This window comes from Madurella fahalii (assembly GCF_045866475.1).
Source record: "Madurella fahalii IFM 68171 DNA, scaffold_4, whole genome shotgun sequence".
Classification (NCBI taxonomy): Eukaryota; Fungi; Ascomycota; class Sordariomycetes; order Sordariales; genus Madurella; species Madurella fahalii.
The window spans coordinates 4360216-4382670 of NW_027263974.1; the positions used below are offsets into that span (position 1 = coordinate 4360216).

The 22455-nt window shown below is 56.2% G+C and overlaps 5 protein-coding genes across 5 annotated transcripts; all 5 read right to left on the minus strand.

Moving 5' to 3' along the window:
* Positions 1–338: 338 nt before the first annotated feature.
* MFIFM68171_08261 (Galactose mutarotase-like domain-containing protein) lies at positions 339–1734 on the minus strand (the record flags this gene model as incomplete). Its single annotated transcript, XM_071063681.1, has 4 exons — positions 339–426; positions 551–1394; positions 1456–1555; positions 1609–1734. 4 exons carry the CDS (start codon positions 1732–1734, stop codon positions 339–341), a joined length of 1158 nt encoding a protein of 385 aa, XP_070919782.1.
* A 1439-nt stretch (positions 1735–3173) lies between these two features.
* Positions 3174–4255, minus strand: ERG3_1 (c-5 sterol desaturase; the record flags this gene model as incomplete). The annotated part of the gene is made up of 3 exons (XM_071063682.1): positions 3174–3516; positions 3572–3638; positions 3694–4255. 3 exons carry the CDS (start codon positions 4253–4255, stop codon positions 3174–3176), a joined length of 972 nt encoding a protein of 323 aa, XP_070919783.1.
* Positions 4256–4789: 534 nt separating this feature from the next.
* Positions 4790–5615, minus strand: MFIFM68171_08263 (uncharacterized protein; the record flags this gene model as incomplete). The annotated part of the gene is made up of 2 exons (XM_071063683.1): positions 4790–5478; positions 5531–5615. 2 exons carry the CDS (start codon positions 5613–5615, stop codon positions 4790–4792), a joined length of 774 nt encoding a protein of 257 aa, XP_070919784.1.
* Positions 5616–6923: 1308 nt separating this feature from the next.
* MFIFM68171_08264 (ubiquitinyl hydrolase 1) lies at positions 6924–16968 on the minus strand (the record flags this gene model as incomplete). The annotated part of the gene is made up of 3 exons (XM_071063684.1): positions 6924–8353; positions 8509–16374; positions 16656–16968. The coding sequence occupies 3 exons, from the start codon at positions 16966–16968 to the stop codon at positions 6924–6926; spliced, it is 9609 nt and encodes a 3202-aa protein (XP_070919785.1).
* A 2362-nt stretch (positions 16969–19330) lies between these two features.
* Positions 19331–21057, minus strand: MFIFM68171_08265 (Cyclic AMP receptor 1; the record flags this gene model as incomplete). Its single annotated transcript, XM_071063685.1, has 3 exons — positions 19331–20414; positions 20470–20736; positions 20798–21057. 3 exons carry the CDS (start codon positions 21055–21057, stop codon positions 19331–19333), a joined length of 1611 nt encoding a protein of 536 aa, XP_070919786.1.
* Positions 21058–22455: the final 1398 nt, after the last annotated feature.

Consider the following 22455-nt stretch of genomic DNA (forward strand, 5'->3'; position numbering starts at 1 on the left):
CGTACACTTGGGAATCTGATATGTTCCTCAACCCTCATGTAAACTTTGAAGCATGTTCATGATTCGCGGTTTCCCACGTTGAAATGAGGGAGAGGAGGAAGCAGGAAAGGGATGATGGTCAGAAATACTAGTGTGTCCCGTTAGGCTCAGCAGGTAATATCACGCTTTTGCTGGTGAACCTCTAGGGCAATGAATCGCTTGTGCTATCAGAATCAAGCCTATATATTTTTTGGCATCTGACCTCTTTTTTTGCGTAACTACTAGTATAAACATTCACCTGTTACTTACTTATCCCTCCCACTTTTGGTTCCCACGCTTCTCGAACAGAACCGTCGCCCTCAGAGCAGTCCAAACGTCCACGAGCTCTCCCAGCTGTACGTCTGCCCGGGCCCAAAGATCTGCTTGTCCATCCGGTTCCACTCGGGCCTGCATCTCGAGTCAGCTTTCTGTGCTTTTTTTCTTTTTTCGTTTTTCTTTTTTCTTTTTTCTCTTTTCTTTTTTCTTTTTTCTTTTTTCACCACGTTTCATATCAAAGAAGGAAGACACGTACTTGTTGATTCCATCGGGCCACTCCTGGGCCTCGATGGCGACGCACGAGCTGCGGGCGACGGTGCGCTCCTCGCCCTCGGCCAGGCCCTGGGTGCTCTTGAGCTGGGCGCTGCCGTCCATCCAGGCGCACGAGTAGAGCACGACGCCGGGCTGGTCGGTGCGCAGGTCGGCGCGCACGCCCGAGAACTCGCTGGCCAGCGACACCACCACGGCGCCCTCGGGCGCGTCCTCGATCAGCCAGTAGCCGTTGTACCCCTCGCAGGCGCCGTCGGCGCCGCAGTTGCCCTGGAAGCCCGACGCGTTGCGCGCGTGCCCGAACGGCATGCCCGCCGCCGACGCGAAGTCGTTGATGGACCCCGCCGCCGCCGTCAGGATCTTGCCCGTCGGCAGCGCCCCCTGGTCCGCCTCGAGGTACCGCGACGAGTACGGCATGTGCAGCGTGTGGTCCCAGATCAGCCCCGTGGCCGGGTTCTTGTACGCGTCCAGGTTGAAGTAGGTGTGCTGCGTGAGCAGGATGGGCGTCTTCTGGTCCAGCGATTTGGCCGTCATCTTGATGTGCCACGTGTTGTTGGTCACGCTGTAGGTGACGGACGACTCGACGTCGCCGAGCATGCCCTGCGACGAGTTGGACTTGTCCAGGATGGAGAAGGTGATCGAGTCCTCGGAGAAGGCCGTCACGTTGAAGACGCGGAACGACCAGTTGTTGGTGCCGCTGTGGAGCGTGTTGGGCCCGTCGTTCTTCTCGGTCCGGTACGTCACGCCGTCGATCTCGTACTGGCCGTTGCCGATGCGGTTGGCGTACCGGCCCGGGATGGCGTTGTACACCGGGTGGCCGGGGTCCTCGGCTGGAAGGTTGTTAGATTCTGCTCTTGGGCGCGACAACTAGGATACGAGATAGGCACTGACGGTAGTAGTCGGGGTCGTCGTATCCCAGCACCACGTCGATGTCGTCGCCGTTCTTGTCCTTGACGAAGAGGTTCGTCAGGGTGGCGCCATACGGGATGAACTTGCGCAGGCGTTAGCTTCCGAGGCCCCCTTTCATTCCTGATTCATTCTTACCTGTGCCTTAATGCCCGGTGCGGAAATTGTGTAACGCCCGTCCGCGTCTGGCTCGGGAATCGTGTCATCGCAAGAGGCCGCAACCGCCTTCGCCACGATGGCGACGAACAATGCAGAGAACCTCATTTTCTCTTACACGGGGACCTGGCTTTGCGGAGGGATCACCGGAATGGCACAAAACAGAGGCTCGGTCACAACCGGGAACGTCGAGGTTTCTCCCCCCCATCCCCGCACATGCTTAGGTTCCCATTCTTATATACACACGGTGGTTCTCACTCCGCACGCTGACTGCTAGTCGGGCCCTGCGCCGCTGTCTGGATCCTTCGTAGTGCCGATACCCCGGATACAACCCCAGATTGAAGCATATGGGCATGGGGTTCCCCGCTGGGCGAACTGGATACGACGCATGCTGAGTGAGCAGCGCGACCCGCTGATCTGGGCGCGTCGGTTTATTACTGCATATCAGGCTGAGTTGCGGGAGGGACTGGCCAAGCTTACAGGCTGCCACCGGGCTCCGCCGCTTCATGCAGGAACCCCCGACGAGGCGGATGGCCGCGCGCCAATCACTTCCCGGAAGAATCGCAAAGGGATGCGCGGCGTCATCCGCACGGCGGCTTCTGCCCCTGTTTTGGGGGGTTCTTGGACGCATGCGAAGTGGTAAGCAGGCGGCCACCCCCTTCGCTGCTACGTACGATTTGAGCTATCCGGAGCGACCGGACTCCGATCCCGAGGGCCCCGCGTAGCCTCTAGCGAGCCTATATTGAGGCCTTACTGGTAGGATTCAGCCTACTAGGTGTCGCTGTGAACCTTTGCGTGCTCACCTCTCTCGAGACGGAAGACCATCTCATTGGTTCGAGGCTCATGGTCAGAAAGTAGGTAGCATCAACTGCTACGGGCGTGGATGAAACAAGACGATCCTAGGGAGGTAATCCGGGTTCAGGAACGACCAAGACCGGACATGATTTAAGCATACCTTAGCCCCTTTATTTTCTGATTTACTGGTATTCAATTTCCATCTCGGCCAACCCCAAGATGCAAAGTTTTTGCTCAAGCTTGCTGTTTCCATCATTGATCACAAACACCAAGGACTCCACCCCCGGATGCATGCTGCGGAGACAAACAAAAAGGCCGGGCTACCCCGATCAAGATTACTTGCTCAGTCAATTAGATCGTTAGCATTTGGCTACCTGAACTCGACCCTAAGTTTATTCAACCGTGATAAACGATCAACACAACAGCTACCAAACCAGGAAGCGGTCAAGTTACAAGTTTGTCATCGATGTCTAGTGATATTACAAATCTATACACTAAAGGCCTCGGCGCGCGTGAACCGCGCCGGCCGAAGCCCCAGGAATTAGATGATCGCAGTAAATAGGTACCGATACTCGATCCCAAACAAAGTACTCCTTTGATGAACCCGTCCCAGTAGCGCGCTTGCTTTCGTCGTCTCAGCGTTAAACAAACCTCCTCGATCGCCATATCCTCCTCATTAGTAGTGCTCTCATTGTTCTCATTGCCCCTCACCCCACCCCCATGAATGGTTTGATTTTCCCAAACTCATCCTTCTACTCATCCTTCTTCCCCTTGCCCTTCTGCTCAATCGGCCTCCCCTGGTCGTCAACCAGTCCCTTCTCCTTCATGGCGCGCAACGCCTCGATCAGGGGATCCAGCTCGGGGTTGGGGGCGCGGTGCGAGTTGAAGTAGCTATCGGCCCAGGTGAAGTATTGGCCGTAGTTGACGGTGAAGTACATGTGGTGTAGGGTGTGGTGGGCGGGGCTGTTGATGTACTTCTCGAGCCAGTGGCCCGAAATCATGTCGCCGTCGTGGATGAGGATGGTCCAGATCTGCACGAGGATGAAGAGCACCAGGTAGAGGTACTTTTGGACGGGACAGATGAAGACAAAGACGCTGTATCGCTGGTTAGGATGCGGTAGACTGGGTGGGGGAGGGGCGGCAGGCGTACTGGTACGGGAGCGATTGGACGTAGCCGTCGAGGGGGTGGAAGGCGAGGGCGGCCCAAGGGGTTGGGACTAGTTTGAATTAGCACTTCTGGTGAGGCCGAGGAGCCCGTGAAGAATGACGAACCAATCCACTTGTGGTGCGGCTTGTGAATGTACTTGTAGATGCTGGGGTGGTGCTCCAGGCGGTGAATCCAGTAGATCATGAAGTCGTTCCAGACCATGAACAGCAGGGTCGAGATGCCCATCCAGGCCCAGCCGTACTCGTCTATCCTCGAGTACAAAAGGCTCTTGCCGCGCACCTCGGCCAGGAAGAAGGGCAGTGTCAGGATGTTGATGAAGGGAACCGCTTTCATGGATGAGATCATTTCCTGGCGGATCTGGTTCTTGAGGAAGCGCGGGTGGTGCTCGAGGCGGCGGTCAAAGATGAAGTAGTACGACAGCGCACTGAATATCCAGTATAGCGATGTCGCGCCGAGCTGTGTGATGACCAGGATTGAGATGCACTGGCGTAGGATGTTGTCGCGCGACCATGCTGATGCCGAAGCGTATGATGATGGTGAGGAAAACTCGGGATCCCACCCCGAACCGGCGTGGGCCGTGGCATTGGTGGACAATGGCGCCGGGACGAAGTAGGCATACGCCTTGTCCAGAACAAGCGGATCGAGGATCTCGAGGGCGACGTCCATGGTGGAGGTTATGGAGGCATGAATGCGCGGACGGGGAATTGTCGTGTGTGGGTTTTTTGTGAAGTTTTGCGATAAGAAAATCGCACGAGCTTCGATGCTCGAAAGTGGCGCGTAATTCTATGCTCTCTGCCCCACTTCGGTTAAATTGCTGTGGGCTGATTGTGGTACCTGAACTTAGCGTTCGGCCCCCTGAACTTCCGGGCCTAGCGAGCGGGGCTTTCCGCAAGCAAAACTCCACTCCACCGCTCTTTTCCTGTCCAGGCCTTCATTGCTGAGTAATCGCTCGGAGGCCGAACGGAGAGGGGATTCTTGATCTGGCTCATTTCTCGATAATCATTCGATAACGTTACGAGGACACTACAATCGTCGCGGCAAGACACATGGTCTCAACGCCCTAACACCCAAACGCCCTAACGGTCCAGTGTCCCAATGTCCCTATGTTCCAATACACACGCGTCCTCCAAGAACGTCGGCGGTATGCAAGACAATAGAAAGCTGCCCCGATAGCCTCCCCCTCCATTGCGGCTATCGCCCCTACGCCATCATCTCGTGATGCAGCCGTCCCCCCCGATCTCCCGAACTCGCAATCTCCACGGGGCTGTTGACTGAATTGAGTTCCCCATTGCGGGGCCACTTCGACGCGGGTGACGCACCGTAGTATTGCGCCGTCCACGCCGCGTCCCCACCGCCGCCGACATACTGCGGGTACGGCCCGCCCATCATACCCGGCCCCGGCGCCGCCCTCCTCCGCCGCCAGCACCAAAACGCCCCAGCCACGAGCACCATCGCGCCGACTCCCGCCCCAACCCCGATACCCGCCGATGTGCCCACGCTAAGCCCCCCGCCCCCGGCCGATGTGTTCTCGTCTGCGTCTGAGCCTCCCGTCGCGTCGCCGCCGCCGCCGGTGTTGCTACTGCCTGTGGTGGCAGGCGCAGGGGCTTCGCTCGCCGATGACGATAACGATGATGACGATGAAGAAGCGGTCGGCGTTGGCAAGGACGTGGATGACGAAAGCGATGATGTGGTGTCCGGTACTGCTACTTCCAACCCAAAGGTTCTCCTCCCCGTGGTACGCTCCGCGGAGGCAAGGCTAAACATGGCGCTGTTCGCACCGTCCACACCGTCTCTTCCCGTCCGGACGTTGAACCAGCAGCCCGTGTCCGACGTGAAGTTGAGCAGTACTGGCACGGTGGCATTGAATCCCGGAGCGCGTTGCTGGTAGACTGCCCATGCTATTAGTACGCGGCCGTGAGGCGATGGGTGGTTTGCACTGACCGAGGCTGCCGACTCCAGGCTGGCAGAAGGTGTAGAGTTCGGCCGTATCGTAGAAGCAGCTGTAAGTGACCATGACCGTGTCCATCCTGTGATAAATATTACTCGATTCGTCGGGAGGATACACAAAAAATGGCCTTCTGCTCTCATCCTGGGCCCCCACACTCACGACCATGACCATAGCCGCGAAAAGGATCGTCTGTATCCTAGTTAGGGAACCCCGCCGTCTTGATGGATTTGAAGAGCCGGCGCTCCATGTCGCTGCCGAAGAGAAGCCCATCCTGCGACGCGATACCCATGCGTTGTCCTTTATGCCTTGGGAGCAGTCGGTGAGACGATCTTGGAACCATTCCTGGGAGGAGCACAGTAGACGGGAGGGGCAAAAAGACGTGCGAGAGCGAGAGAAGCGGAGCTGGCACCGGACGAAACAATAAGAGAGAATCCAGAACCGACAGACTGGCCAGGCCAGCACCGCCGCTATGGTACGGTGTTACGGTACACCAGCCCCCACTGGGAAATGGAGAAAGCCCGAACCTCCCCGGCTGTGTTCGTGTCCGCTGTCGCCGAAGCCAACCACGGTCGACCAGCTGCGGCACAGCGCGTAGTGTAACCCGAGAGCATGTTAGCATGCGGCGCATGTTACACTAAGACTGTCAATGTCGTCGTGCGTTTCGCTCATATGAGAATTGTCCACTAAATAAACGCTGGTTTTGCACCGTAATTTCACCGGTGGGAGACGATCGATCTGGAAGCGGGCTGGCATTCATTTTCCCTTTCGCAGATCGCCGATACTTCGCGGCTACCTCGTAAGGAACGCATCGTGCTCTATACGAGCATCGAACAGACGCCCTCTCCAGAGGGCTAATGGGAATCTATTGGCATACACGCAGCGATAGCTGCACCACGCCGGGCGCCAGAGGTGCGGCAAAGGACTTCCTCGTCTGAACACAAGGCATTGGTCACCAGTCCCTTGCACCACCACAAAGTTCTGGCATATCTGGTCACCGTGGCAGGTTCAATGATCAAGCGGATGAAACCGCCCCCGAACGGCGCGAGTATGCCGGGGCCTTGTGCAGCGAGGAACCGGCCAATGAGCGCGGTATCCCAAACACCCCTCCACCATGCACGGGATTCCTCGTCAACAATTGCCATTGATAGTGTAGACTTGCGGCACATGCCACTCCCGCAATACCAGAATAGTGTAAATCAACAACAGCCAAGAATTCCCGCCCAATGTTTCGGGTAGACTCGGTCCCGCGCCCAAGATCCAGTCCGGCATCTCCTTTCTCACGTTCCCGTCGCCGTCCCGCCCCGGTCAGCCCCAGCCTCGCCGCCCTCATACACGCCCCAAGGCGGGTATCAACCGCCGCACCCATCTCCTCCCCGCCTCACGTGCTCACCCGCCTCCACCGTCAGCTCCCTCAAAATCGCTCCCCCTCAGAATCTCCCCGCCCAGCATCCGCCCTAGATGCGTCCTCTCAATGCTCGTGCAGTCCCTCCTGATCCGCTTATAGAGCCCCGTTAAGAACGCCACGGGGCTCCGCTCAAACTCGCACTCGGCGTACCGCTTCCTCCCCACAAATCCGTCCGCGGCGAGGCCGCTGCCGCCGCCATCATCGTCGTCGTCGTCGTCGTTGTCATTGTCGTTCTCGGCGTACGACAGGCCCAGGTACCGGCATGCGCGCTGGTAGTCTGCGTAGCTCCGCAGGTAGAGCTGGCCCGCGAAGAGGTTGAGCTGGAGGAGCAGCTCCGGCGGCGGGGGAGGGGGCGGCGGGGCGGATGGGGAGTTGGGGGGGTGAGGAATCGTGTAGGTCATGAGATCTTCGAGGGTACGGAACGAGAGGCTTGAGCGGGGGAGGTAGGCGCGCAGGAAGACGCGGCCCCGCGGGCCCCGCACTGATGCCGACCGCCGGGGCGCGGGCGCGGGCGCGAGCGTCTCGAGCCGCGCCTTGAGGCGGTCCGCCTCCCACGAGCTGACGACCACCATGTGCATGCCGTAGCGCGCCTCACAGCGGTCGACGGCTTGCGTCAGGATCCATTGGACCGGCCGCTGGTAGGCGTCCGAGTACGAGGCCGTCGGCTGCCCCTCCGCCTCGACGGTGCGTGCAAAGTCTGCTGTCACGAGGAGCTCGCTGGGGAACCCTGACGCGGGGAAGTGCGCGGATGCGCTGCTGTCCGCTAGGGTCTCGAAGGCTGGCAGGAAGGCGGCGCTGTTGCGCGTCATGACGCCGGATGTGGCGAACTTGACAACATCGTCGTGGAGCTCATGGGACGCCGGTGTCTTCGGGGGTGGGCGCTGGACCTGACGTTCCTGCTCGGCCTCTGGGGCGAGCTCCCGCTCCTGCTCTTCCTGCAGGTTGGCTGTAGAGTCGAGGTTGCCGAGGCCGAAATCGATGCATTTCTGTTTAATCTGGGCAACCTGGGACTGTCGACCCTCTAGCTGCATGGCTGCGTCGAGCTTGGATGTCAGGCTCTCCGGATCTCTGGCTCCGTTAATCCCCGATCGAGATCGATATCTCTGTTCTAATGTCTGCGCCTCGTTTTCTAGGTAGTCGCGGACGTCTTGCACCGAGAGATTACCCGTCTCGCCTAGCCGGCCCCAAACAACTTCCTGGCGCTGATGGCGAATGCCTTGTGTTGCCCAGAGCGGAACGCTTCGACGTGCGTCGTCCCAGGTCTCCGTAATAGCGCACAGGAGGATGTCGCTGACCGTGAGGGGTTGGGTGGCGTCCAAGTTTGCCGACCTTCGGATTCTTCTTTGCATCTCGGGAGAGACGCAAAATGTGACGGACTGTCCGTTACCAAGCTTTCGCATTCTCATACAAGCTGCCATTACCAGGAACGTCAGCGGAATTTCATCAAGGGGAAATATAATGGAAGAGGGGGGGTGGGCAGGGAGAAGAACAGGGGCACAAAGATAGGGAAGAAAAAAAGAACGGGAACAAGATATCAGGAACGAAACAGGAAAAGCAAAACCGTACCCTGAACCAAAGTATCCTTTGTCACACCAGGTCCCAGGGTGACGGCAGCACGGTAATCATCGGGCAACCTTAGATCAGTGCCTCTTGTATGTGCCTGATCCAAAAAGGCAAGACAGTGGTCTGTCTGGGCGGCGAAGGGCGATGTGAGGAACGAGTCGACCATGCCGTTGCGTGTCAGGACGGAGAGCTCATCATGGTCGTTGAAGAAGATTACAGCGTCTGCTTCGTCATGGGGAACTAGGTCTAACCATCGCTTTGCAACCTGGAGGTTGCTGAGCTCAATGATCTGTGCTCCGACGTCTAATATAACGCGCATCGGCGGGCTCGAGGTGGTTGCTGAGAGGAGCATGTCCACTGTCAACGCGGACGGGTGGGGGGAGCAATCCCCGCCAAGCTCCAAGACCGTGTTCTCGTTCCGGAGGAGACAAGCCAAAACTGCCGAATTCGTGTGGCGTTGTTCCGGGAGGTCGAGAGTCTCAATAGATAGCGGTAGGGCATACTTTGAGTCCGTGGTCCCGCTGAAGCCGGTCAGGGGATGCGGCTTGGGCCTTGCCAGATCCCACCCGGAAGCCGAGAGCTTCAACGGGAACTCCCTCATTTCCTTGGGAAACACAATGTTGCCAAGGTAGAAATCCACCGCAGGCTTTGCAAATCGCAGTGCAGGGAAGATCTGCTGCGTGCAGAGAGCACTGTCTTTGAGATTCACGCTGGGGAATTGGCGAAGGGACGAGGGGAGCCGTGGGGAAGCGGAGGCCCATCTAGTATATTCCTGCTCCGCTTGGTCCGATTTGCTTAGGGTTTCGAGGGACATGCGCAGTTCGTCATCGGACAAGCCTTGGTAGTAATAACTGAGGCAAGTCAGCACGATGACGACGTCGGGATGACTGAACTCGGAACGTGGTGCCGGTGAGTCCTTCGCGCGGTAGGGAACAGAAAGCTTAGTGGGAGGCCTGCGGTCAGGGGCCAGGCCATAGTTGACACGGAACCGTTTCTGACCGAGTGCAAAGTGGAGGATACCGCTGGCCAGCAGACCGCGCAGCAAAAGAAGTGCATTCTTGGTCATCTCATTGTTGAAGAAGCCGCTGCTTGTGTTCTCAGCCGCTGCAATGTGCTCCGGTCCAACGTTCGGGTTCAGCATGTATTGCAGCGCCACTCGCCGCATCTTCTTCGACTGGTGTTGGATTGGAAACCCCCTGAGCCCAGTTCTACACACGTTCTCGGCAACCGTGGTAACTAGACGAACGCCGGCGGATTCCTCCAAGACGCGAATTGTGGGGAATCGACCTCCTGCCTCATCCTCCACGAGAAGAAGCCCGTCTCTGGTCGATGAGGCGGGGCCGTTTACCAATTCCCTGGCCACGTCGACCACAACATCCATGAGGTCCTGGATGAGTGCCCACCTATCAGGACTCATGTCCACAGGCTGCTGTCGGCCCATCGTGTACATCAATTCGAATTTCACGCTGAAGTTCTCGTCACTCTCGTCCACGATGTCCCGGGAATCAGCCTCGAACTGGCGGTAAGTGTCGAGAATCTTCTTCCCTACGGAGTTGGCCGTTGCCCCTTCGGTCCAAATGCTCTCCAAAGCCATGAGTTTGAATGATAGTAGGTGCTCCGGGTGCACTAGGAGAATTCCGCCCTCTTTCTTGCATGTGTCGAGCATCCGTTGAACTGCTTGGACGCCATCATCAGATAGACGGACTGCTCTCGAGATGGGAAGGTGGAAGATCCGTCGATTGATCAGGCCGCCCAATGCGCCAACGAGGGTGTGCATCATCTGGCTGGATTGTGGCTTTGCAACTACGACGCGGACAATACGATGCCCGTTTGCGAGTGCTGCCGAAACAACGGGGACGATCACCGAAGACTTGCCCTCGCCCATGTTCAACTGCATTTCGCAGCTCTCGCCACCCGGTGGATCTCGCATGACTGCCGCGATTCTCTGTTGGATCGGGCGGATAAGAATTCCTTGCTCGAGCTCGAGAATGAGGTTCTCGGGGTAATCTAAGGGATCGCCTTCGTTGCTACATTCGTGGCTCCCCGGGTTGAGCAGTTCTTTGAGGAAGTCCGTCCGTCGCTTAGGGCGTCTGCTGGCGTTGGCTAGGCGCTCTGCCCGCAGCAGGTAAACCAGTGATAGACCATAGTTCACCAAACACACTTTCCAGTCAGTAGGTAAGTTTCCCCAAAAAGCTCGCGAGAGATGCTGTAGCAAGAAAACAGGTGAGATGCGAGGGTACAGCCCGGAAGCATGGCAGATGTCTTCAGCAATGCAGCGTCCTCGGAGAGCTTCGTCAATCGACTTGCGGATCTGCTCCGCTTCGCATCGGCACCTAATCAGGTATCCATCAAAGACGCTCCTCAAGTTGACATGTCCTTTCGCCAGCTGACTGCGCGGGATGGATGCGCTCCTGGAGCTGTTTCGAAGTTCCTTGACATAAGCTGCTTGATATGGCTGCTGGCCGCTGAGCTGTGAGAGATGGTCAAGGAGACGTGAAAATAGGTGGTTATCCTCGCTTCTCTGCGTGGCTAGTTGGCAGAGGTGGGTGAAGTCCTCAAGTTGAGGGCGGCGTGCCGACGGAGCAGGCCTAGAGAATAGAGCGGAGTGTTGTACAAAACCTGGCCTGGAAGAATCCGGCTGTCTCTCGCTGTGGAGAGAAGGGCAATCCTGACTCGGGCCATCTTGGGATTCATTACTCGAAATGAAGCTCATCCGGTCCAATTCCTCAGTTAATAGGTCCAGGTAATCGCTAAAATGGGCTGAGCTTTGAGCGAGCCCGACCGCATCGCGAACTCTGCACATGATGGAGTTTACGTCCATGTAATATTGATACGCTTCGTCCGTAGGTGTTGTGACTGTCCATCCTCGAGACCATTGGGATTCCAGCTTGGAGACGAAGGCAGCCACCAATCCATTGGATCGGGATTTCCATATCCGGCGACGCCTGGATTGAGCCTCCTTTCTTGTTTCTCCTCTTACCGCCGGCAGATCTTTCTCCGGACAACGTTCAAATCTGTACAGATCCCTATCAACAATCGTCCGAACGATTCCGCCCAATGACTGCTTCGTGTACTTCAAATTATATCGCAGGTCCATGGGAGGCGTGATCGTATCCCGAAATTTGGCACGAACGTTCGAAATCGCCATCAATGTCTGCACGAGATCCCAGTTTCCATCTTGAGCATACATCAAAGCGGAGAGGAAGAAGAGAATCTTGTATCGATTGGGTTCTTTTACCAGAGTTCGATGCAAACCGCACCAGAGACCCTCCAGCGACGTCGAAGGGGGTTGGAGGTGTTTCAGAGTGAACGTAACGTCCACGTGAGGGTATCCTGGAAACTCGCAACCCGTGGTCTTCAGGATTGCGCCGCCCAATCGACTAGAGGGACGGTCCACGAGTTTCTGGCACCCTGTGGCGACGCAGTTTGCTATCGATTTGGTTCGTGTACGCTTCTCACGGCCAGAGCGATTTTGGGTGCGGTGTCTCCCGAGATAGACGGCGTCATGACCCGAAGTGTGCTCTTCTGCGCCGAACCCTGAGACGCAGAAGATGGAGTTTCTGATCTTCGCCCGCTCAACCAACAAGCTAGACGATCGATCGATGGGTTCAATGGCAAACGACCGCCCGCTATCTCTGCTGGTCTGATATAATAGTTCGCAGTCTTGAGCGTGAGCAAGAATGGACTCAGCGGCCGATAGGAATCCGTCTTGCTGAGAAAGCACTGGAAGACTGTCTGACCAGCGTATCTGCTCCATGCCTTCAAGATGCGATGGGTAAAAGCGTCTGCAGGGAGAAAGCTGTAGGATCTCACGGAGAAGGTCGTGAGATTCCTCATCCAGTCGCTGGAACGATTGAACCGATGCCGAATCCAGAATTCTCAAGGCTTCCTCGGTTCCAGTTCTTTGCGTCAGCAGATCCGGCAGACAATGCGAGGTGAGCGCGTGGAGGAGGCAGAGGTACAGTTTGCTGCGAGGCGATCCGCTTCCTGTGATGCAGCCAAGTTTCGAATTAACTGTAAAGGTATCGTGCCTGACACTAATGGTGTCCGAGACATGGACGGTGACGCTGACATGGTCCGACGTCTTGCTCGTCAAGAGTCGCCCACGCGGCACGAGGACGATTTTCTGGGGAGTCAAGGGCTCTGAGACTCCTTCCTGCCTGAGAACAAGCTTGTTCTGAAGCCCGACCAAAGTATCAAGTCGCTGGTATTCATCAATACACATCCCTGAGTAATTTTTGGACCTCATGTTGGACTCGCCCTCAATGAGCATGAACGACAGAGTGTACCTGGGGAGGTCGAGTACTACAATGCGGTTGGCCCGGTGGAATATGATGTCCACGTTCTCCTTGGATTCGATGGGCTTTAGCATATTCGAAAGCGTTATCGCAGTGGGGCTATGAGGGTCGATCAGATAGCACTCGTCTCGCCGCAATACATTGCGACCGTTCTCCTTTGTTACAGCCCAGTTTGTGGCGGATGTTGCCCAGGGTTCATTCGCAGGCCGGAATTCGATCACCCTTGTGCCAAGATGCAACCAATGAAAATAATTATTGGCAAAGGATGTAGGCACGTCGCCTATCAGTTCGGATGGTGGGATGAACTCGCAGATCTCGGTCGCGACTCCATCACGGACAGCTTGTATGACAAGCTTGGAGTCAACCATGGCGAAATGTACCACCCAGCCATGTTGGTCGCGGCAGGCCGAAAACCGCATGCCCTCACACTTGGATGGCATGACTTCCAAGATCCGCGACCCGAAGAGTTTGGTATACGCTGGATGGGCCTCATACTCCGGGGGAAGACGTGATAATGGGTGTCCATCAACAAGAAGGCGTGCCTCTAGGAGGTTGAAGGTGATGTTGATGGGATCGCTTTTCTTCCTGGCTATGCTCGCCTCCAGAATGTGCTCGTTCTGTCCTGGTTGGACGGACCAGACGGCCTCCGACGAATAGTCTGCCCAAAACCTGCGAATGGCGTCGTGGAAACCTGCATTCCTCTGTGCAACAACCTCCCCTGCCACGAACTGAGAGGCCGCGTGCATGATTCTACGCCAACGGTGATGCAAAAGGACGAGAACGGGGCTCGGGAGGTTCCTGTTCGTTGGCATGTGGGTTTGAGCGAGAATAGCGGTTTCCACAAACGAAGAGAGATGAGTTGGAGAGCGTAAAACAGCTTCCATATGAGCCGGCTCAATATCGAAAGTAGATATGCTGATCAGTGCCGCCATCAGCACTTTCTGACGCAGCTCATCCCGAACACTGGCGGAGACGCTGCTATTAGCCACCTTATCAAGGAGCTGCCTGGCCCACAGAATCGTCACGCCCCTCACCCGTGCGAGGAGTTTCAGGAGCGACTCCGTGAGAGCGAGAGAACTGCACGGGGACAGATGCAAAACCCGAGTCGTCAAAGATGCCAGAATGCTGACTGCAATATCGTTTTGCCAGTTCTCGCCGAATCGGCCAAGAGCATTTGTGAGGGCCTCGACCATACAATTTCCAAATCCGGCATACAGCAAGTCCGAGTGCGCTCTTCTGGCGACCGAGCCGTTGGCGCTGGGGGGCCCTGCCTCGAGACACGCCTGCAAGACCAAGAAGTAGGTCGACTCTTTGTTCCAGTCCAATGAGGGAATAGTCAATTGGCAGAGGACGTTTGCCCACTGGAGAGAGACACCGGATCTGAGATGGCCAAACGACCGGAACTCATCAAACGACATGGTCAGGGGGCAGTCCGACTGAGCTGCAATCACGGCGTTGGACGTGTGGCCCGTTGACTCTGTCCAGGCCTGCAGCTGAGCAACACGCTGGTGGTTGGCGTGAGAATACTTGGCTGGGATTCCGGGATCGCAAAATACCACGCTGCTACTATGTATCATCGCAGTGCCCTCATAGTAATCATAGCTGGTCGACGACTGTTGGACCCATACATCTTTGTCAGTGACGGTGCTGATGTGCTTGGCGCGGTAATGCGATGCCTTCACGGGCTTGATACGGGATGCGAGTTGCACTCGGCTGGTCCTGCTCTTGAACTTCTTGAACTTGTCGTTGACACCGAATTGGTGTGATGCATACCACAGCCGATCCACCCTATCCGGGATGTGCTTGTCCCCAAAACGGTACAGGAGCAGATCTGTAGTCATGTCCCGCCAAACGACCACGGCCTCGGGGACATTGATCTCAAAAACAATGGCCTTTGCTTGGTTGTCATTGTTTGGCAACGGCCACTCGAAGATGTCAATCTTCATGGAGGCTAGTTCATCCTTCAACGCACAGGCGTTGCATATCCGGGTGCATTTCATGTCGTATGCTTGATCGTCCCACGTCTGATCGTGGACGGATGAGGCTTGGTCTTTGAGGAGTTCCTCATATCTGTTACGCAGCGTATGATACTCGTCGACTTTCTCGGCCTGTGTGCGTTCTGCGATCGCACGTATCTCTTGGAGGAGAGACCGGTGGCAGGCCGACGAGTTAAAGTATCGCACTGCGAATGACGGCTCCTTCCCGAAGGCGGAATATATAAGCGGATAACCGTTCCGGGCTCGCTCCCTTCTTGCGGATAGGTACAGTTCGACCTGTTGCAGACGAAGCATTTGTCCCTGAGTGGGCAAGATCAATGGATACAGAAAGTTTGCTGGGAAGCCAGGGTCGTAGTCTCGTAGGAGAGGAATGTATTCTCTGGCGAGTTGGTCCATAGTAACCCAGAGTTCCATGACATTCAAACACATCAAAGAAAGAGCCTCTGGATTTCCATTGTACAAGGCACCAGCCCTCTGGTGGTAATGTTGTTCAAGCGCTTGTAGCTTCTGCAGATCGGCAACAATCTCGGTCTCTGGGCGGAAATTGACTCGCATCTGCTGCAACCGGCGAGCGACCCAAGTGGCTAAGTTTGATTCCATCCATGTCTCAAAATCCAGAAGAACAAATGCCTCCAATGTGCCAGAGCTGGAAAGGTCGGGGAGCTCGCTGGCCGGAAACCTTGTGAACTTGGTCTTGTCACCTGATCCGGCTGTTCCTTGACTGTAGAGGCATCGAGATTGGATCCAGGCGAGATGCTGGCTCAATCTCTTGAGGCGGAGGTTTGAATCCGGTTGGAAGCGGAGTTGGCCAAGATGGCACACCTGGTTTGGGACAATTTCCGCCTGAACGCGCTGCCATCGGAGCTCTAACGCGGTGTAGTTTTTTGCAATGATTTTTCTGGCCTTCCGTAACCAGGCGAGCTCTTGTTGGGGGTTCAGCTTGACAAGTCGTCGGACCAGCTTGGCACTCATGGCAAACCGAAGATCGCTGTCGAGGTGGGCCAGTATAGCTTGGTTTAACAGCCAGCTGTGGTGGAACGTGGTGACAGCTTTGTACAACGACCGGTGTCCCTCCTGGCTAGGTTGCCTGTCGAGCATCAAGCGCAGAGCTGCCCGCACGAGCAACCAAGTGGGCGACCTGTGAAAGGGAAGGAGAGAATTGTCCCAGTTCACCTGCTCCCAGCTTCTCTTGGAGATGCGTTGGGGCTCAACACCCCGGCCAACTCCCGAAAGAGTTGCCATCAGCATGTCGGTAACGAGAATGGGTGAGACTGTCTCGCGTTCCTCGCCGTGGGCCACGCCAGACTTCATTACCCGGGGACGAGCCACCGAGCTTTTCTCCAGTTCAAGGCGACAGAGCACGTTAAGGAACTCGTCGAGGAAGTTGGAGTCATGCAACACGGTGTGGCTGATAACCGCAGCGCAGTCGGGAAATTCTCGAATCAAGCGACCACGACAAGACATGACGTTTGTGTTGGGCGCAAGAAGCTCGAAAGCCTCAATAAGAGTGTCATCCTCCCGAGCGGTCAGAAGAAGGCCGGCGTTCTGGGCTCTGATGTGAAACAAGGCGCATTCTGCGAAGAGAAACGGTGTTAGCAAGCAACTATCGATGGGAAAGACCGAGAAACGCTGTCAGCGGGAACGGAATCTCAGAGGCTTGAAGTATGAGCCAAGGCTGTCAAGAAGCGAGGCGGCCTTCCCGTCTCGGTTATCCAACCCACCGAACGGCTGGCCGAGTGCAGGTGCAGTTCACGCTCACTCAGCGACTCCGGCCCGATTTGCATGCTTGAATCTCAGATGGAGAAACAAGAGAGTGTACTACTATTGGGTACGATTAGGTGGATAAAAGACATACTGCCGCAGTTCAGCTCTCGGATGACTTTTGCCATGACAGTTCCCTTATCGCGAAACCCGGAGCCCGGCTGCGTTGTCAACAGTCGCTGAAGCATCTGGGTAGCTCGGCCCAATAGCGCCGACTCTGTCGTCGAACACTCCTTGGAGAATTCCATGATTGAGCAGAGAAAGAATCTGACAAGGTCTCGCTCGTGGTCAAGGTTCATATCGTCCTCTCCCGGAGTCTTTGGTGGCAGGAAAACATGGTTGATCGAATACATGAGCGATCCAGCCTCCACGGCGATACGCTCAGGCCCAACACTCGATTCATTCATTCTGCACAGCAGGAGGCAACGGAAGCAATAACAGAGGTGTCAAAGAAAGCCGTCTCGAAGTGCACCGATCAAAATGAAATGGAAAAGGAAGGGCTGCGGGGTATACTCCGGTCGGTGCCCGTCGTAGAGGAGAGATGATCTCATACTTGTCGGGCCTCAGTACATCATGCACATGCACGGAATTACTTTGCAGCCGGATATCGCATTCATAGGTGGTAAAATAGCTCGCGCTCACGATTATTGCTGCTGTCAACACAGCATACCCGCCCAATGCTCATGATTCAGCAGATCTGGACGCTAGTATTCGTTCGCCCTTGCCAAACGTTATACTCGGTTGGTGCAATATATCTATTCTTAATCCACCCCTAATCGTGATGGTGGAAGATGAGTGTAAAGCGGGATGCGGATGCCCATCGCGAAGCACACCGGGAAAAGCAAATCTCTAATTTAAATTAGTTTGTTTGTTGACTACGTGGGAAATTATCACTTGAGTCACGATATAATGCAGGACGGCCGGCGTCATGACGGATACCCAAATGCACAGAGCGATGATCATGTCGCTCCCGCAGATTGTGCAGAACAAGTCGATGGCCTAGTATGGCAGTGACCTGCTGCTCACCAGGTTTGACGAATAAACTCGTACACTAAAGTCCCTAAGTCCCCCCTTCACCTACCACAAGAAAGTCAAGTCATATGCAGCTGCAGGCAATCTTCTTCGAGGGTAAATGCTGAATCATGTCACCCGCAACTCGGACAGCCTCCGGTCCTAAGCCAACTTCAATGTCCAAGTCTGTCGTCTCTTTGCTTTTGAGCCTCTTCTTCTCGAGTGTGCTAATTAATCTTACCGTTGACGCCAAGACACTACCATCAACTTCCACCGAAACTCTGCCCTTTGGGATATGAACATCAAAAAGCACCAAGTACCGTACACTTTTCATAATTAACATGCCGAGCGCGGGACGCTTGGAATGCGGTTCAGCAACGTAGACCAAAAACTCTTCGTATCCCACATCGTCAACAATAATTCTGGCAACCTTGACAATAGCAGCAGCGCAGCCTCACCAATTACCTCCACACTCAGTAAATTAAGGGTCTTTGAACTTGGTAATCCTCGAGTCCGGATTCAGCCATGTCAACAGCGCCGACGGCGACCAGGCTCGCATCTTTGAAACAGAAACGGCACGACAACTGCGTCTTTACCATCGCCTTAATAGCCATGAGTGCTTAAAGATTCCGCTGCGTCTCTGCAGCGGCGGGTCAGGGGCTGCGGACTTGGGAGCGATGGGGACTCGATGTCGCACGATCCGGCGGCCACGCATATGGACTAGAGGTCGCCGGTGAATTTTAAGGGAATAGGAAGCGTCGCTGTATGCGAGAACTGATGCTTCGGATCGTCGGTGTTGTAGCGGAGGGAGATATCGGATGATGTCGGTGTGCCAAGTTGGAAAGGGCGTGAGAAGGGCGTGGCTAAGTGAGTAAGGTAAATTCGGAAGCGCCGGGTTTTGTGATGCTGTGGCGTATCTACCAGAGAAGGAGAGTGGTGGGGATGGGCAATGCGAGGGTGGGTTGCTGTTGGTGTCTCCTCTGAAAGTGCCTTGTTCAACTCAGATACCGTACCCTGCGTTCAAGTTACACATGCGGAACTAGGCAACCCATACGATATGTCCCAATGCCGCGGGTTCGGTCTCAAACGCCCGGCTCAGCCTGTTTACCACACCACCTCAACAAACTGTGCCACTGGCCACGGCCGGTGGTGTTGTTGCAGCCTAGTACCCACCGCCCCGGTTCAGCTGCCCACACGTGCCTCCCCTAGCTCGTTTCCGCACGCGGCTCGGATTGCAACCCACACACGTGGCGACCGCTGGGTGTGAAGTGGAGGGTGACACGGAATGGCTGAGCAGGCTGGCGGAGGAGAGAGCTGGAGAGAAATAGCCAAATTCTCAGAGAAGCTTTATTGAAGGGGATGGGAAATTTAAGGAAGCCGTTGAAGTGGCAGTCAACTTTTCTTCGGGACTACTCGATTTATCAAAGAAAAAGTTGAAGACTAGTGATACCATTAAGGTGTTTGGTAATAAGTAATGAGACAAATTTTCGTATGGCAACGATATAAAATCTAGGAGCACTCGGCTCCACAAGGGGCAAGTATAGACATGACAATGTGAAGACGCACACCCAGCATATATGCACCAAACCAGCCGATGCCCACCATTCCACAGCCGTGGCCCACGATTCGCAGCAGGGGTATCCTTATCCATAACAAGTATCCGGTCGTCCACAACATCAAACTAACCTAGACAGAGCGGAAAAAAAAAAAAAAAAAAAAAAAAAAAATAACGTGAGCCATGCACCCGTGCACAACTTACTACACGGGCGACACCCTGTCGGCCCTCCCTTCCCTCGTTAGATCCTCCATACTGGTACTCTCCTCCTTCCCCTCCCTCCTCCCGACCGCCCACATGCCGGCCATGACGCCGGCCTGCTTCGGCCGGGCCATGGCATGCGCGGCCGCGGCGCGATGGATGGGGTGGTTCTTCTTCTTGTTCTTGCGGGCGTCGGCGATCTCGACGAGGCTCACGCGGCGCCGCAGCCTCCCGCCGGTCGCCGCCCAGCAACCTCGCCAGCCGCCGCCGCCCGCGACGACGACGAGGCAGTGGGCCCACAGGCTCTTGCATGCCGCCCACGAGGTGACGATGTAGATGATGGCGTTCCAGAACCCCTGCAGCGGCAGCACAAAGGCCGACGCGAAGAAGAGCGGCTTGGACACGTCGCCGTCGTTGATCATGCTGTACACGCGGTTGCCCGACGACGGCAGCCACGTGATGAGCAGCACGGCGAAGAAGAGGATCGCGCACTTGGTGTAGGACCACGTCGCGTTGTTGATCTCGTAGTTGCGGCGGCGCATCTGCGCCGTGTTCGCGTTGCCGCTGCCGCTGCTGTTGATGTTGGTAGTATTGGTGTTCAAGTTACCATTGTTGTGGTTACCGCTGGTGATGATCGGGCCGGCCGACATGTGCGTGATGCTCGCCACTCGCGTGCTGCGCTTACCCCCCGGAGGGTTGCTGGTGACCGAGGTGAGGGTCGCCTCGGCGGCGCTGTCGAGGTCGTCTAGAGAGTCGGCGCGCGGGTAGCTGTTCTCGTTGTCAGGGACCGGGGTGGCGGAGATGGTGACGGAGTAAGAGACGTTGGGGTCTCTTTGTGGGGCACCGGATGAGGCGATGGTGCCCGCTGCGGCGACGGGGGCCGGAGGCTGGATGATCTCGGTTGTTTGGGTGACCTCTGTGGTCTTAAAGTTGAAGGCTGGGGAGAACTCGGCTAAGGGGGAGAAGGGTTCGGACCCGACGATGGTGCCGGTGCCGGTCGAGCTAAAGTTGAGCATCCTACGGCGTTTGAGGTAGATTTGACGGCCGGCGCGGATGTAGATTGTCATGGCAATGACAATGGCCACCCTAGCAAGTCCTAGTCAGCTCCAGACTCAAAAAGCTACGTGTTGGCTAGCCATACCAGATGGGCCCGTAAAAAGTGGCAATCCTGTAGACCTCCCACTCGCCCTTAAGCCAGCACCACAAGACAGCGTTCCCATACGGCCTGCCTGCAGATTCGGTCGAGACGAAGAGAAAGGTAAATCCGGGAATGAACGGGAGACCATAGCAGCACAAGAAGTAAGGGATCTCCATCCTCCTCAGCATCCTAGCGTCGTACTTGTGGTAAAATGTGAGGTAGACGTTGATGGCCATGGACAAGGCCCAGTATGCGTCGCCCTGCATGAACCTGTAGAGAGAGGGAGACGTGAGCAAAACAACCCCCGACATCGCGCGCGAGAGATCCTTACACTTGAATGAGAAACGCCTGGAGCTGGCATCCAAACGAGTCGACGCTGTGCGTGTAACTGGTCGTCATCAAGGTCGCAACGTTTGTCAACATGTTTCCAAAGGTTGCGTAGAAGACCATCCGGTTGATGGCACGCTGACGGAAGGCGTCCGAGACTGCAAAAGTCACCAGCACGAAGATGCATCCCATCAACGAGATGGCCGAGCAGGCCCGCTCAATGGCGATGACGCTCGCCGCATCTTCTGCTGACAAGCCGCGCATGGCTGCCGGCGTCCGGGTTCACGGGGGCCCTGAATGGAACTTAGGGATCACACCCACCACTTATGGGCACAACATCGAGGGGGTGGGATCCTGCATATGTATGGCTCCGAGCCGGTACCCGGGGAACCCCCGTACTGTAAGGTACGTTGCGAACGAGGCACTTAGGCCCCGCGCAATAGTGCGGAGGCGTGCACGGCAAAGAAAACAGAAAGGGCCAGAATAAGAGGGCAGGAGGAGGAAGCGCGGATGATGCTTAGGTTTCCGTTTCAATCCTTTTGGGCAGCTTGGCTAACCGGGGTATCCATCTTGGTGTGCGGAATGAGACGCTGAATACCAGGAACCAGGAACCAGAGTTCAGAGGACAGGTCGATGTGATTGGCCATTTCTAGGGAAAGGGGCGCTCTGGATCCCGCCAGGTCAAATCCTGACTCAAGCCCTGGCTAGTATACCGGGGAGAGCGTGTCATTGAGAACGTGGTGGCCAAGCCTAGGTAGTCAGCGAAAGGACGCCATTCTGCCGCTAACGACGCCACGCGAACCGTGGAGCTTTTTCGAGTTTGGGGGTATCGTCTGATCCCGGGCCGTGCGAACGCCTCTTTCTCTCCCTGTTGCCCCCCCTCTCATCGGATTCAGGCGAGAAACCGGGCTACTGCGTGTTCTCTCCCTAGCTTCGGCATACGCAGTAGCGCCAAACGGTAGTTACTGAGTGCTGTACATTAGGCAGGGTAGCGTAAACTGGGCTTGGCCGCCGCCGCTGTCCAACATGAGGGGGGCGTGTTGACGCGCCGGAGGGGGTCGGCTGCCTCGGAGAGAGAGAACGCGCAGACGGACAAGATCGAGCAGGACATGTTGGCCCCGCCAGAGAGCGGGCTCTGGATAACCCGTGGTCCAAGCAGTCATTAAGCACGGGGGTTCCCCAGATAGCGGACCCAAAGTACTATCATCATTGGATACCCTTCAAGTTGCGAGTACGGGAGATGAGATGACCTGAACTTGGTAAAAGCTTGTCCGTTGCTCTTCTCTGTTGGTGCTCTCCCGCCCTGTCACACCATTCTCGACAAATCCTGGGGCCTAATCTGCAGGCGGTGGTGACACAAGAAGCGCGCTGCTGGTTGATGCTGTTGAGCTAAACCGTGTTGAATAGGCGCAGTGCTAATCACCTGCACATGACGACCGATTCGCAACAAGCCAAGAGGACGCGGTTCGGTTTATAAGCCGGATGCATCCTGGTCGAAGATTGCGCATTGTGCTGCCCCTCATCGTGGCGGGCTGGCACCCGCCTTGCCGTAGTGATCGAGTCCGCAGCCTCTTGGCTTGGAAAGGGGCTCGCATCCCGGCGTGGTCGGAGTTCCGGCTCGCAAAACACGACCTTTAGGCTTTGGCAGGGATGCTGCACAGG